General features: G+C 41.6%; 1 protein-coding gene across 5 annotated transcripts in view; it reads right to left on the reverse strand.

Annotated features, from left to right (window-relative positions):
• The window catches only part of RALGAPA2 (Ral GTPase activating protein catalytic subunit alpha 2), a 299150-nt gene that overhangs the window by 259477 nt on the left and 24187 nt on the right, over nt 1-15486 (reverse strand). For all 5 annotated transcript variants that reach the window (XM_061587941.1, XM_061587904.1, XM_061587913.1 and 2 more), the window contains exons 4-5: nt 6577-6634; nt 2568-2611 (exon numbers count right to left, since the gene is read on the reverse strand). In XM_061587941.1, the coding sequence (XP_061443925.1) occupies nt 2568-2611; nt 6577-6634 (102 nt within the window). The remainder of the gene's footprint in view (nt 1-2567; nt 2612-6576; nt 6635-15486) is intronic.

A 15486-nucleotide genomic window follows, 5' to 3' on the forward strand; every position in this document is an offset into this window, starting at 1 on the left:
ATCTGTTTTACAAAATTCTGCAATCCTAAGCATGCTGCCCTCAGCACTTATAGAGGGAACATATACCAGTTTCCACACCATGAGATGGCACCCAGTCTATTCTAGGCTTTCATGTCACTCTGTGGGGGCTACTGAAGATTGAAATGCTATTTGGCAGGACATACCCAGAGAGCATAGTAGTAAAGGATGCGACAGGCCTACAACTCAAAAATTAGAATCACTTTTGATTTCACCAAGCAGACATGGAGAATACAATCACACATACATAAGACTACACAAAAGGGATGAGAGTGTGCAATACTTGAATCCATCATTCTTCACTATATCCTGAAAGTCATCTTTGAACTGTCTAATCCCCAAGCCAGTGTCTGCTTCAAATTGAAGCCAAAACTTCACAAACATGTGTGGCTGAGGGCATGCTGGTGTCATATTGCTCTAACACATAATATCTTCCACCATTTACAAAAAAAAAAAAAACTGATGCAAAGTTCATCTCTTGCTTGCTGTCCTAAGGACTCAATGATAGCACACATGCTTTGTATGCAGGAGATCCCAGTCTCAATCCCTGGCATCTCCAGTGAAAAGGATCAGGTAGCAGATGATTGGAAAGACCTCTGAAATCCTGGAGAGCCACTCCGACTCAAAGTAGACAAGTCATGGAGAACCTGTGGACTGTTACTACCATCAGCCCCAGCAACCACGTTCAATGGCGTGTGGTGATGGGAGTTGTAGGCCAGCAACATCTGGGAAGACCACAGATTCTCCATCCCTTGTCTGCTCTGATTTGGAGTGGCTCTCCAGGCTCATTCCTAGAGAAGACAATACTGGGTTAGATGGACAAATAGTATGACCTGGTTTAAGGCAGCTTCCTGGGTTGCTGTTTATTCTATTAGCTATTTCTATCCCACCTTTTGTGAAGCATTTGTGATTATTTTAGTGAGGAGGGGGTGGAGAACAATGTACATCATCATCATGCTTAGTTTTTCTGGGCTATATTCAGGGTGCATGTGGCAATGTTTTTATTGGGCTTCATAATATTATCGCTATAGGGTGCAAAACAGCAATAGCTAAAAGTTAGAATCACTTCTGCGATTGCTAAAATAGATATATCATGAGAAGACAAGTTGGCAAACAGGAAGAGAAAGAGGACAGAAAAGGGTCCCTACAATCACAGGAGAACCCCCTGTGACGCCCTTCCCTGGCTCTCCCTGCCAGGTGAGCCACCTGCTCGTGGCTACTGCCTGTCACTAGGCACCACCAGGGACTCCACCAGTCTGGACTGTCCTTTTTTATGGTTTCTCTCTCCGCTCTAGCATAGATCTCACCAGATCCCCCTGCTAGGCAGCACCACCAGTCACGTCCTATAACCAGTATTCCCAGAGACTCTGCCTGAGTCTCTCTCAATCAGGTTACCTCTGTGACTGCGTGCTTAAGCTGTCCCAATCCTTTGATCTATATAGAATGCATATAATTCTGGGTTGCTCTGGATACTTGTGGTGTTATATTCTTCCCTTCACCGCTGCCACCAATTGTTACAGTTTTCCTTCAGCCTTGGTAAGTACCTTGCCCTCCCTTCTGGTCTGTATATTCCCCAGCCAAGGATCAGGCCTCCGGTAAACCAAAATAGTGTTTATTAAAGATTAGAAATAACAAGATTACTTTATAAAGGCACATAAGCATATGGTTTCATCTATTCCTGTGATACTTATCTTAGTATTAATCCGAACTCCACCCTCTCCCCACATCCACCTCCAAACACTCAGCCAATCATCCAGCATTCTACTGCTCATCTACTCCCCCCTCCTCTTTCATTCCACTTACCATGTATCTTCTGTACAAACAGCACTTACCATATTTAAATTAATACAGGAACATCACACCCCCCTCCCCCCAAAAAAGTATATTGGAAAGTCTTAGTTTCTGGATTAAGATCCCAGAAAAAAAAATGGACTGCCTACAAGTCAATCCTGACTTATGGCGACCCTATGAATAGGGTTTTCATGGTAAGCGGTATTCAGAGGGGGTTTACCATTGCCTCCCTCTGAGGCTGAGAGGCAGTGACTGGCCCAAGGTCACCCAGGGAGCTTCATGGCTGTGTGGGGATTCGAACCCTGGTCTCCCAGGTCGTAGTCCAACACCTTAACCCAGCCTTTCCCAACCTGTATGCCTCCAGATGTTGTTGGACCACAACTCCCATCAGCCTCAGCCATTGGCAATGCTGGCTGAGGCTGATGGGAGTTGTGGTCCAACAACATCTGGAGGCACACTGGTTGGGAAAGGCTGCCTTAACCACTACACCACACTGGCTCTCTAAGATCCTTGGCTCCCCTTAAACTAGGAAAAATCTCTAGCTGTATATCAGCACTTAAAAAGAGGAACGACAGTTGAAAGCTATAGCTTACAAACTCAAAGGGGGTAACAAGGGTCAATAAGAAAGTGGGGTGAGGAAAGGACTGAATTTCACATGTTTATGTGGATGAACCAGCCAGTTATTTGGTGGCTGATTTCTAATAAACAAAACATATGTATTTATGGAAGTAATGGATTTAAAACAACAGATAAAATACCTTAAGACAGTTTCCAGTGTGCAGAAGTTTCTTGAAAACTGAACCTGAAGAGTAAAAGAAAAATGCATTAGGAAATGCCTGACTAAGGAGTTAAAGAAGGCAACGACTCACATCAGGTCAGCTGCAAGTAGGGCTTTATTTCAGGTATGCTGCTTCACATGTCTGCTTCCATCCATGTCCCAGATCACTTTCATTAATAAGGAATAAGTAAAGTATTTCAGCAAGCCTCTTCTCCTGCAGTAGCTGTTTTAACACAATTCCTTCTCTGGAGCTTCCAGTTCTCCCCTTTCCACTCCAGTCTCCTAAGACGTAAATCCCAAACCCCATAGACAGACAGATCCCCCAAGTAACCTCAATGTTCTGGAGAAGGTTCTCACCAAAGAGTATAAGAATGTCCTCCAGCAATGCTGTTTGCCTACTCCTATGCTTCCCAGTGGGTACGGGGGTGTGTGTAAATCCAGAATGTTGCAATTCCATCTCTGGAACCTCCCAATGGGGCTTGAGAGGATAGGCTGCATATGGCCTCTGGCAAGACGGTGAGGGTCAAATCACCCTGGTCTCCTTGGAGGAGCCTTACTTAGGGGCCTGGCTATTGCAACCCGCTGCCTGCTAGGCTTCTCTCCCTTCTTCCCTCTCAGAGACTGTTTATATTTTCCATGTCTCTCCACTGTTTGTTCTGCCTAAGGCATGACAGCTGATCCTTTCCTCACATCAGGCAGACAACTGAGATTACCCCACCTTGCTCTTCCTCCTACAGGTGGAGCCTCCAGGCAGTGTCCAAATGTGATTTCCTCAGGAGCTGTTCCCTATTGGCACCTGGTGGTGTGGGATGGGGCCGACTTAAAAGACTGGCAAAGAACCTGGCAGCCTATCACAGCAACTTACTCTTGCACCTTACTTATAAATGCTTGAAATACAGATCATTTCTCAGAAACTGCAAATATGATAGTAAGACTCTTTTCTGGGCTGTACCATATCAAATTGCAGGGGAGGAAATTAGTTGTATTAGGCAGAGGAAGTGCTGATCTGATGTTTGGAAGCATTAATTGGATGGATGAATGTTAATGAACTGAAACTCAATTCACTAATAGGCAAAAAAAACCCTTGCGGTTTAAGAATGTACAAATAGCCAACAGATATTTCTATTAAATGTTTAAAAGCAGGGAAATTGGGCAGCTACAGTGAATGCACCAGGGGAGCAGAACTGAACTCCTCTCTGAGATATTGTACTGCCCTACAAATTTGTAAAAATATCAGATAGATGAACCTGACCATGTGGGATCAGGAGAAGGGGGAGGGAGGGCTGGAGTGGGGAGGGGAGAAGGGGGAAGGAAGGGAGAGGGGAAGGGGAGGGGAGAGAAAGAGGAAAGGCATGTTTGATCATTTGCATGCTTATTGAGTTCAATGGGATTTACTCCCGTGCAATCATGGTTAGGATAGGTGAAACTGACCACAGGGGGGCAGAAGAGAAGGGGGAAGGTGGAGGAGAGGGAGGGGAGGGCAGGTTTGATAGTTTGCATGCTTCTTGAGGTCAATGGGATGTACACCTGTGCAATTATGCTTAGGATAGGTGAAACTGACCTGGGGGAGGGGAGAGGGGAGGAGACTGAGTGGATTGGCACTGGGCAGAGGGAAAGGCCCTTTCCTTTCCAAAAGGAAAGCATTTTTAATAGTATTATTTGTGGAGAGTTCCCCCCCCTTTTTATTCTATTTATTTATTTTTATTATTTGATTGATATCCCACCATTCCTCCTGGCAGGAGCCCAGGGTGGCAACCTGTATTCTACAGCAGACACATCTCCCACCTAAATTTAAACCAAAGCTGTCCCTGGCCACATCCACACCAGACATTTATTCAACTTTTAACAGCCATGGCTTCCCACAAAGAATCCTTGATGTGTAGTTTGTGAAGGGGGCTGAGAGTTTGGAGATGCCCTATTCCCCTCACAGAACTAAAGACCCCAGAATTCTCTGGAAAGAAAGGGCTGAATGTTAAATCACTCTGGCCACTGGAGCTCTGTCAGGGGAATAGGAGTCTCCTAACAACTGTCAGCATCCTTCACAAACTATACTTCCCAGATATTTGGGGGAAGCCATGACTGTTTTAAAGTGGAATAAATGTCTGGTGTGTGTGGCCCCCTGATTAGCCAAGACAAACAGCTGATGGTATGGCTTTTAGAACACTGACAGTTGATTCTTACTGATCATGTCGGTCAGTAATAGGATTACAGGTACTCTGTGAACATGGCTGATTTTTAATTAATTTCAACAAATTATGAGACAACTGATAGAAAAAAGTCCAACTGGGGTCTGGATTTTTTTACTCTTGTTTTAGACTTTGAACTCTGGATTCTCTCAGACTTTTTTGGAGTATCACCATGAAAATTTAGAGGGTTATTAAACAAGTGTTCCTGAGTTCAGGACTATAAATTCTGTCAGATTTTGTTTTGAAATGAGCTTATGGGAAGCAACAGAATGGCATGGGGGATATTTTCAAATTAACATAGTGCAATGTGAAAAATCCATACTGGCTATAGTATATAACCACAACAAGATGAAGGTGCTTGCCTGCCCAAAGTGATAGCATACAATCAATTCTAGAGGAGATTGCACTCTCCCCAAAGGATGAGATGCACTGTCTAGGAGTACTATTAGATCAATCTTTATCTCTTGCAATTCAAGTAGCCTCGGTTGAACAGCTTTCTAACAGCTGAAGCTGACACACAGACTGGGTGTGTCAGAGTCTGGCCATAGTTCTCCATGGTCCTACACTTTAAAGGTTAAAACCAAGGGCTTTAAAGGTTAAAACCAGCACTCTGAAAATGAGCCTATAAGAACAGGATGCTGGACTAGATGGGCTATTGGCCTGCTCCAGCAGACTCTTTTTATGTTCTTATGAATCTGGAAATGGACTGGTAATCAATATAAAACCAGCATAATATGTGCTGACCATCTTGTTTTTGCCAGCAATCAGGTGGCTGTGTTTTGAATGAATCACAGTTTCTGAACTGACTTTAAAGTTACCCTCAAGTAGAAAGCATTACAAGTCAAGTCTGGATATAACTGTTGTATGGGTAAACCAGTATTAGGTTTGTAATTAGAAACTAGGCAAAGCTGGTAGCGTATGCCTATCCCTGACATCATCTCAATATCTGTAGATAACATTGGGTCCAGAAGAACCCCCAACTGTGAACTTGATTCTTCAAAAGGAAGTGCAATCTCATCAAAAACCTGAAACAAGGCCAGAAACCAGACTAGAATGGATCTAAATAACCTGGGGGTTGAGATTATACCACTGAATCCAACACCTTCTCCCCAAATGACAAATTCTATACTAGACAGTAGTTATTCATCTCCACCAATTTTCACAGATTTCTTTTTCAAAAGCGTTGCATGACTACCTTCATTGACACAGAGGGGACTGCTCTATTTCTCTTTTTCAGATGTATTGCTATCTCAGAGATTTATTAGTAAACTCCTGGCACATTGTCTGCAAGGGCAAAACCAGCTAGGTGCCAGGGGTACAACCTCTAGCTCCACAACAATTACTTTCAGGAAGGTTGGTCTCCATGATGTTCTCCAAGAGGCCACCAAATCTTTGGATTTCCATCTAAACTGGTCAGTATTAGACCACTGAGGCATTAAGAATTTCATGCCTGAGTGTCCTTGCATTCCTCTTCCCACCCAATTTCTTTTTCCTTTTATCTTCTTTAGATTGTACGCCTGAAGACAAGGACTGTGTTATTTTTATTAATATGTAAGTTGCTCTGAGAGCCTTTCCTACTGAAAGGCAAAGTATAAATGCTTTGAATGGATGAATGGATGGATGGATGAATGAATGAATGAATGAAGACACAGATAAAGGCTGGTGACAAGGAAACAGCACAATCTAGCTTCATTAAAGTCAACTGGTGTTTGTACATTGGCTTCACTGGAAGATGGAAGATGGAACTTGGTAATAAACTAAAACAAAAACAAAGCGTAATGGCAAACACTCAATTATACTTACCTATGCTGTGGAAATGCCACCGATAGAAAATTCTTTCTGGAAGTAGTTGTAATATTTTCTGGAGAACACAGATATTTCATGTTTTTATATCATATTGACAAAATGGCTATTTGGTATTAGCTTACATCACTTAATTGCAAAGCAGTTTAGGGTTTTGGGGTGTGTGTGTGCGTCAACACTGTCAAATGATTTCTTTCATTCTTAAGCTTTCTGTTCACATGGAAATGATCTCATAATCAAAGTATAATAATCTTAACAGAAATTTCATCTCAGGAATTTACAACATTGCTCAAAACTATTCACTATCAGCCAGTTAAATCAAGTGGTCAACTGCAGAGCATAAAGTAACTAGTATTCAGGCACTGTAAATACGTTCAGGCAACTTCAGAAATACATGTTCTTACTGAAAGATGACAACTGGTGTCACACACACAATCTAGATTTGTTTTCCTCCACAGCTATTAAGAAAATAACTGCATCATTCTATTAAACAGGTTGAGGTCTGCTCGTTTACATTACAAGCTTTTCCCCATAGCCCATTACAACCTTTATAAATTAATCTGCACAGCAGATCCACACAGCTAGGCTATATGGACAGTTAGCATAGAAGAGAGATGTCTAAAATTGCCCTTATTGTCAACTGTCTCCAGAAATTACTATTCTATTTTCATTATTCTCTTGACATTTCTCTGTATTGGATATTCACAGTTTACCAATATCCAGTCATGGGGGGTGGGGGGAGAGGCAAGCATATTCTGTTATTGAGCTTTATTGAAAATCATTAAGGGCTTTTCCTTACTATAATCTCAAAACAGCTTACTAAGAAACAGTTCAACTGAAATTGAACTAATTTAAAGGACTGAGTATGTTCATTAGTAGTTATCCCTCCTCCTCACTAAGAACAGCTGATATATTTGTGCAGGTACTTCCACTGCAGTGCTTGCAAAACACCGAGCATAAAAGGCCATAAATTTGGCATGTACATTGTTGACCACATGATTCATTCACACTGATTTTTTGTTTTCAGTAACTTTTCTGATGCAGATTCTTTCTTTGTACTTATGAGCCATATTAGTGATAGAAAAATCGCCATCTTCATCTCTTTGGAACCAGTTCAGTACCTCCAAGTGTTCTCCATATCACACATTGGTAATATGTCATGCACAAGTGGAAATTTGCTGCATCAGCTGTTGGAGAAAGACATGCAAGATCAAGCTTCTTTGTTGCAGTTGAGATTTTCCTCATATACGTTTTGTAACTCAGACTGCCAAGATCTGAATTTTAACCATTTCCTCCATGTAAAGGCAACAGTATTCTGTGCTTGGTTTGGACCTAACAATGCCATGTTCTGTTTGCCCAAACAACTATGCCCAATCACAATTCTTTGGATTTGAGAATTTTTTTTAAAAAAGTAAAGCAGGTTGAATTTTACCAGCATATGTTGTGGACATCCTGTATCATTAACAATGACTGCCACATATATGCTTTCTGTTAATTGTGATGCTGTTTATCTGGAGCATCTTCGGCATGGATCACGGCATGGATCACAGCATGGGGGGGGTTGGAATCTCCTGAGCATGTCCACAAAGCAGTTTTTGTTTTCCTGCTTTAAGAGAAATGGTCCTTTGCTCAAAGTCTCTGCTGATTTCTCAACAAACTTCACTTTCACTAATGATTTCTTTGTACAATATTGATGCTCCATATCTTTAATATTGGCAGTGTTGTATCCATCAAAAACAGTGATTTTTCCATTGTGCCACACAGTGTAGGTTCCATAATGACCAAGCACATCCTCATATGTTCCATTCCCTCTTGTGTCCATGGAACAAGGTGTTGGAATTCTCCACCCATTAACAACATATGATGCTCCCTCAGGTGCAGTAGGTTTATTTGTTATACCCTGAGTGCTACTGGCAATCAAGACTTCCAGAGCTTTTGCTAGAATGGACTTGTCACTCCTCTCATAAGCTGTGTTTTCCCAAGCAAACAAGGCTGGTGGCAACATGTGTAACTCATATTGAAAGTATTCTTTTACAATTCTGTGTCTGTTGAGCTAACAGATAGCATTCTCTGTGTGAGTAAATGTGCATCTAAGTGACAAGTTTCATTTGCAATACCACCACCTTTAACACTTTCATTGCAGTAGCTTGCAGCGATTTTTCTCATTGTCTTCCCTGTCTCCTCAGCTTCATCAACATCCAGCTTTTCTTCACTATCCATTATTCCACTGAAAATATTTACTAAGCCTTTGCATTGGGGGTCCAGGAGATTGTAGCCTTCCAAAAATGAAGGATTGTGTTGGACGTTTTTCAAATCTCTTGACATTCTTGCATCAGAAAGATCAACATATGGTCACTGGCACATCTAATAATCCCTGTCATAGATGACTCCAAATGACTCAAAATCCATATGGCACTTTGGCTTTCTGTCATTCCTCTTCCACATTATCATCCCTCCACAGCTTTTGGAAGTTTCCATACATGTATGCTCTATGAACATATCTGCCCAAACACCAGCATAGATTTTGTTCTGCCTCCTCAGAGTAAAATGGTCATCCTTAACCAGTTTGTCAAGTCCTCATTCAGTTCTCTCATTTGCTGCACTTCAGTTCAAGCACACTTTGTATACTTATTGTGGCCAGCATTAGCACAGACGAGAATCATGAGTACAAAACTCTGCAAATGCATCTTCAAGTTTCCAGGTTCAATCACATAAAAGTACATAATCTAAAGGTGTGCTGTTCTACTCCTTTTTTTCAAATATGCTTTCTTTTGGTCTAGCACTGAGAATAAATATGTGTAGGACTATAGATGAATTTATGTTGTACAGTGGCTTTTAAATAGTCAAAAAGCTTGAATGTTTCTTTTGATTGTTTGACAGTCTCTATTGTCATAGAGTCATTGGTATCAGGACAGGTTTAGTATTGTCAGTTATGTCTACTGATGTGGTAGTATCATCGTGGTCTGATGTGAAAGGTGTCTGGTCTGTGCTATCACTTCCCACTTCCAGAATACAATAACCAAGAACATCAGCAATTAGTAATCAGCTTATGGCTGTTAAAACCTGTAAGTGTCTTCAAACAGTCAGTGAGTATGCTTTGCCCACTCGGATGTGCTCTATAGTATTTCCAGCATACACATCCTCCAAGATCTCCTCAACATAATGTTGGAAACATGAAGGACAGCTTCTAGTAGCAGCACCATTTTAGAAAAGAAAATTGTGACAACAGATTGTTTTACAATTAGGTGGGAACTTGTTCCTTAAAAAAATAGGATTTACAACTAGTGAATAACAGTTACTAATGGGAAGAAGTTACACTCATGAGATATGCTTTTAGCAGTGGTCAACCTTTAGTATGTTGACTACCCACATATGCATTTTGAAATTAATTAATTTTGGGGGATATACTTGAGGGTTAGTATCTGAATCTACCAGAGCTTGGAAGTAATTAGTTACAAAAAAGAATTACTTGTAATTTATTACTTTTTTGAGGAATGAGTGGTTAATTCCTTTACATTTTGATTGTAACAGAACGAGGAGTAATTTTATTACTTTTGAGGAGTAATTGTAATGTTTCCAGCATTACTTTTGAGCATTACTTGGGGGGCAGGGGAAGTCTTCTACTCCTCTGATCTGTGGATAAAAACAATGTGCCTCAAACTGGAATTCTGTGCACCATCACTGTTCTCTCATGCTCTGTGGGTGGGTAGGAGGTGGAGAGCGAACAGGGGGTGGAGTGGAGAAAACAATTGTTTTAAAAAATGGATGGTGGTGGTGAAGATTGAAATGGAGGGAGAAAGGAGCCAGAGGGCGAGAACATGGATAAAGGAGGAGGAGGAGGCAGTAGCAGAATGGAGATAAAGAACTGTGGAAGTGAAAGATGACCTGTGTGTGTGTGTGTGTGTGCGTGCACACGCGTGTGAACACTGTGTTTGCACTTGGCACGCAAAGCGGCCTCCGCTGCCCTCCCTAGCTACTTTGTTGCATTTGCAGTGTTTTAATTTTTTTTGCATCTCTGGAAAATATTTGCTTGGGTGGGTGTCCCTTAGTTGGTGGCAGGGCAGGGCAGGGTCCGGGAGATGGTTAAGTGAGAGAGACTATGCTTGCTGGCTGAGTGTGTGTGTGTGTGTGTTACACTTGGTTTGATGTGCAAAGATCTGAGTAGTGGCCTCTGCCTCCCTCCCCACCTCCCTTACCAGCAGAGAGACCACCACTACTATCTTATGGATAAAAAGAATTAGTCTACTACCTATGTGTGTGTGTGTGTGTGTGTGTGTGTGTGTCTGTGTGTGTGTGTTTATTTTAATGCTGTTTTGGGCGACTTAGTGTGCAGCAGCCAATGCCAGCACCTTATAGGCACTCTGGGTTTTTTGAGTACTTTTGAGTAACAGTAAAGTAAACGATTCCTTTCAGAACAACTGTAATGGTAATGGTAATTTATTCCTTTTTGGGGCCACGTAACAGTAATTGTAATTTATTTCTTTTTAAAAGTAATCTTCCAAGCTCTGGAGTCTACTGTATTATACTATGGCCTTTCAAAAGCGATTGAACATTTTTCCTCAGAGACTTGTCAAAGTTGTAGGATTTAAGTGTATGTTACTAGATATTTTACTATACTCTTCTTCTAGACTGTTAATCTTCTCAAGCGTTAAAGATATAAACATACTAGACTCTGAAACAAATGCGGGGAGGCAGAGAGGTTGCAAAAGGAAAAACAAACCAAGAATTGCATTAACATGGGCTTTCCACTAAATCTGGTGTTGCCCTGATAAAGCAAAGCACTGTTCTATATCTCTAACACTCTTTTATACCTCTAACCCAGAGGTGTGGAATTCAGACCTAGAGGGTCAAATGCAGACCTCCTGGACCAACTATCGGTTTTTCGGGCTCTTCCTAGGCCACTCCCCTTCTACTAAGCAACCACACCCCTTACCAGGCCTCCTCACCAAGTGCTTTTGCCTGGCTGAAATGTGTCCTTGAACTATGATAATGCCTCGTACTTGCCTGGATGGAGAGGTGTGTGTGTGTAGAAGCCTTTTGACTTTTGTGCAACTGGCATGTAGCCTATTGTACAAGAGTAAGAGTCATATCCGTTGTTCCACCCACTTTTGTCTCTGGTCTTATTCATCACTAGTATGCAGCCCATGGAAGGTTCTCCATTAGGGAATATGGCCCTCAGCATGAGCCCACCTCTGCTCTAAACAAAGATGGAGAATATATTTGATTTTCAGCTTTTGCAAATGACTCCTTCCATCTTAAATATATACTGCAGTGAATTCTGAATAGCTACCAATATTTTGTTTTTATTTTCAAAAAAATACAAAATACCTTGAGAAACCCCATGGTGCAGAATATTCCTTTTTATTCTTTCCTATATTTATATGGAAATCCATTAGCACACTTGAAATAGAAATTAGGTATTATGTCTAACCAAATACATCAGGGGACCTGACAGTGCTTTTATCCATAGCCCTTTTTTCTCCAGACTACTGCATGACTAAGAATAATGTGAAGCATAACTTTGACTTAGACAGGCTGCTCTGTTAATTAAGAAGATATGTTTTTTAATTTAATTTTTAACTTTTCTGCTCAGATTAAATTTGAACATATTCCTTCCCAGATGATACTGTTTTTAATTATAGATGATCTTGAAGCATCTCTGTGTGTTATGGTAAGGATTACTATAATCCTTGGTGCTGTGCCTTTCTTCCCGCATCCAGCAATATGCACAGTCATCCCCAGTCTGGGTTAAAACAAACCAAGATACATTAAAACTTCAGCAGCAGACCTCATACTGAGCCTTAAACAGAACTCAGTCTGGGTGGCTAGCTCAACCACCACTAAGAGAAACCTCTTCAGTTAAAAGGTGTTTGTCTGCTTCAACAGCCATCAACTCTGATGGCAACAAGAGAAACTATGGCTCCACTGGGCCTTTGGGCTAGAGTCCTTGGAATCAGAGGAAGGCAACAGACAAGTCATAATGAACTCCTCTTGTGCCACAGCTTCCCAGACAGAAGGATATGTGGGACTGGCTCAAAGGGTCATGACCTCTCCTACTCTGATTCTGCCTCAAAATCCACATCATCCCTTGAATATTGAGAGTTGGATTCTTGGTGATGACACCCATTATATGCACTCATAAATTATGTGAATAGGTAAAATATTTAAAATTTACTTCTTTAAAATATTTTTACCCTGCCTTTCCATTTATGAGTTTCCAAAGCAACTTACAAAGTTAAAATACAAGATCAAAATTATTTAAAATACTAGGGGCTCCACTCCTCCTCGCTTCGCTCACCAACGCCACCTACCATCCCCAAACCCCCTTCCCTCCCACGGGTCACGCCTGCTCCCACATGGGTCTTCCACACAGGTAACCATAACTCTCCCAGTCCCAGGCAGCTCCCTAAACCACCACCCCAGCACCTGCCACAGCCCTGCCTCCACTGCTTACCTTGCTGCCATCTTGTTGCTATTGCTGCCACTTGCTGGCTTGCTCAGGCCCCCCACTGCCACCCCCATTCCTCTTGCTGCCGCCACCACTGCCACCATGGATTGCCTCACCTTGCCTATAAGTGTCATGCTACCTATAAGAACATAAGAACATAAGAAGAGCCTGCTGGATCAGGCCAGTGGCCCATCTAGTCCAGCATCCTGTTCTCACAGTGGCCAACCAGGTGCCTGGGGGAAGCCCGCAAGCAGGACCCGAGTGCAAGAACACTCTCCCCTCCTGAGGCTTCCGGCAACTGGTTTTCAGAAGCATGCTGCCTCTGACTAGGGTGGCAGAGCACACCCATCAAGGCTAGTAGCCATTGATAGCCCTGTCCTACATGAATTTGTCTAATCTTCTTTTAAAGCCATCCAAGCTGGTGGCCATTACTGCATCTTGTGGGAGCAAATTCCATAGTTTAACTATGCGCTGAGTAAAGAAGTACTTCCTTTTGTCTGTCCTGAATCTTCCAACATTCAGCTTCTTTGAATGTCCACGAGTTCTAGTATTATGAGAGAGGGAGAAGAACTTTTCTTTATCCACTTTCTCAATGCCATGCATAATTTTATACACTTCTATCATGTCTCCTCTGACCCGCCTTTTCTCTAAACTAAAAAACGCTTCGGCACAGGCATGCACCTACATAGCATTCCTAGGTATTGTCACATTTACAAAAATATAATAAGACACACAAATACTATTCAACAGCAGATCAGATTAAAAATATCTAATCAGCCAGCAGTAGCATCATCAAGATTAAGCATTTAAGGCACCCTGAAGAGCACAACAAAAAAGGTAGAACAAGAGCCCCATTCCAAAAGATTAGAGAAATGAAGGGGAAATCCAAACCAAGAATGGGGATGCTGAATAATCAACAGGGGAACACACTGACTGATCAAGATAAAATAAAAAGATGGAAGCAATACACTGAAGAACTCTATAAAAGAGATGCAAGGATGACAGATTCATTCACAGAAGAACCGTATGAAGAAGAACCAGAAATTTTAGCATGCAAGGTGAAAGCTGCACTTAAAATACTTGGAAGAAACAAATCACCAGGACCAATTGAGTTGCTAAAAGTTACTGAGACTGAATCTCTCCGTATTTTGACAAAAATCTGTCAGGAAATATGGAAAACTAAACAATGGCCCACAGAATGGAAGTGTTCAATATACATCCCAGTTCCAAAGAAAGGGGATCCCAGAGAATGCAGTAATTATCGAACTATTGCCTTAATATCCCGTGCAAGTAAAGTAATGCTCAGGATTCTACAACAAAGGCTCTTGCCATGTATGGAGCGAGAAATGTCAGATGTCCAAGCTGGATTTAGAAAGGGAAGAGGCACAGAGATCATATCGCAAGCATACATTGGATAATGGAATGGACCAAGAAATTTCAGAAGAAAATTATCCTCTGGACAAGAGGCTACTGTGAGGACATAATATGGAGAAACTGGCTGATTCCCCATCAGAAAGGGTGAGAGAAAGGGGTGCATTTTATCACCCTATTTGTTTAATCTAGATGCAGAACATACCATATGTAAAGTGGGATTGGACCGAGATGAAGGTGGTGTGAAAATTGGAAGGAGAACTATCAATAATTTAGGATATGCAGATGATACTATTGGCAGAAACCAGTAATGATCTGAAACGAATGCTGATAAAAGTTCAAGAGGACAGCACAAAAGAAGGACTACAGATGAACGTCAAAAAGACTAAAGAAATGACAACAGAAGATTTATGTAACTTCAAAGTTGATAATGAGGACATTGAACTTGTCAAGGATTATCAATACCTTGGCACAGTCATTTACCAAAATGGAGACAGCACTCAACAAATCAGTAGAAGGCTAGGACTGGGGAGGGTAGCTATGAGAGAACTAGAAAAGATCCTGAAATGCAAAGACGTAACACTGAGCATCAAAGTCAGGGTAATTCAGACCATTGTATTCCTGATCTCTATGTATGGATGTGGAAGTTGGATAGTGAAAAAAGAGGATAAGAGAAATATAATTTCATATGAAATGTGGTGTTGGAGGTGAGTTTTGCGGATACCATGGACTGCGAAAAAGACAAATAATTGGGTGTTAGAACAAATTAAACCAGAACTAAGACTCGAAGCTAAATGATGAAACAAATAATGAGAAGACATGATTCACTAGAAAAGACAATAATGCTGGGAAAAACAGAAGGGAGTAGAAAAAGAAGAAGACCAAACAAGAGATGGATTGATTCCATAAAGGAAGCCACAGACCTGAACTTACAAGATCTGAACAGGGTGGTTTACAACTGATGCTACTGGAGGTTGCTGATTCATAGGGTCGCCATACGTCGTAATCGACTTGAAGGCACATAACATACACACAGCCCTGTGCGTGAAAGTCATTAAATGGTGGAAGGCAAGCCCCCTGGGTAGTGTGTT

The sequence above is a fragment of the Rhineura floridana genome, chromosome 1 (assembly GCF_030035675.1).
Source record: "Rhineura floridana isolate rRhiFlo1 chromosome 1, rRhiFlo1.hap2, whole genome shotgun sequence".
Lineage (NCBI taxonomy): Eukaryota > Metazoa > Chordata > Lepidosauria > Squamata > Rhineuridae > Rhineura > Rhineura floridana.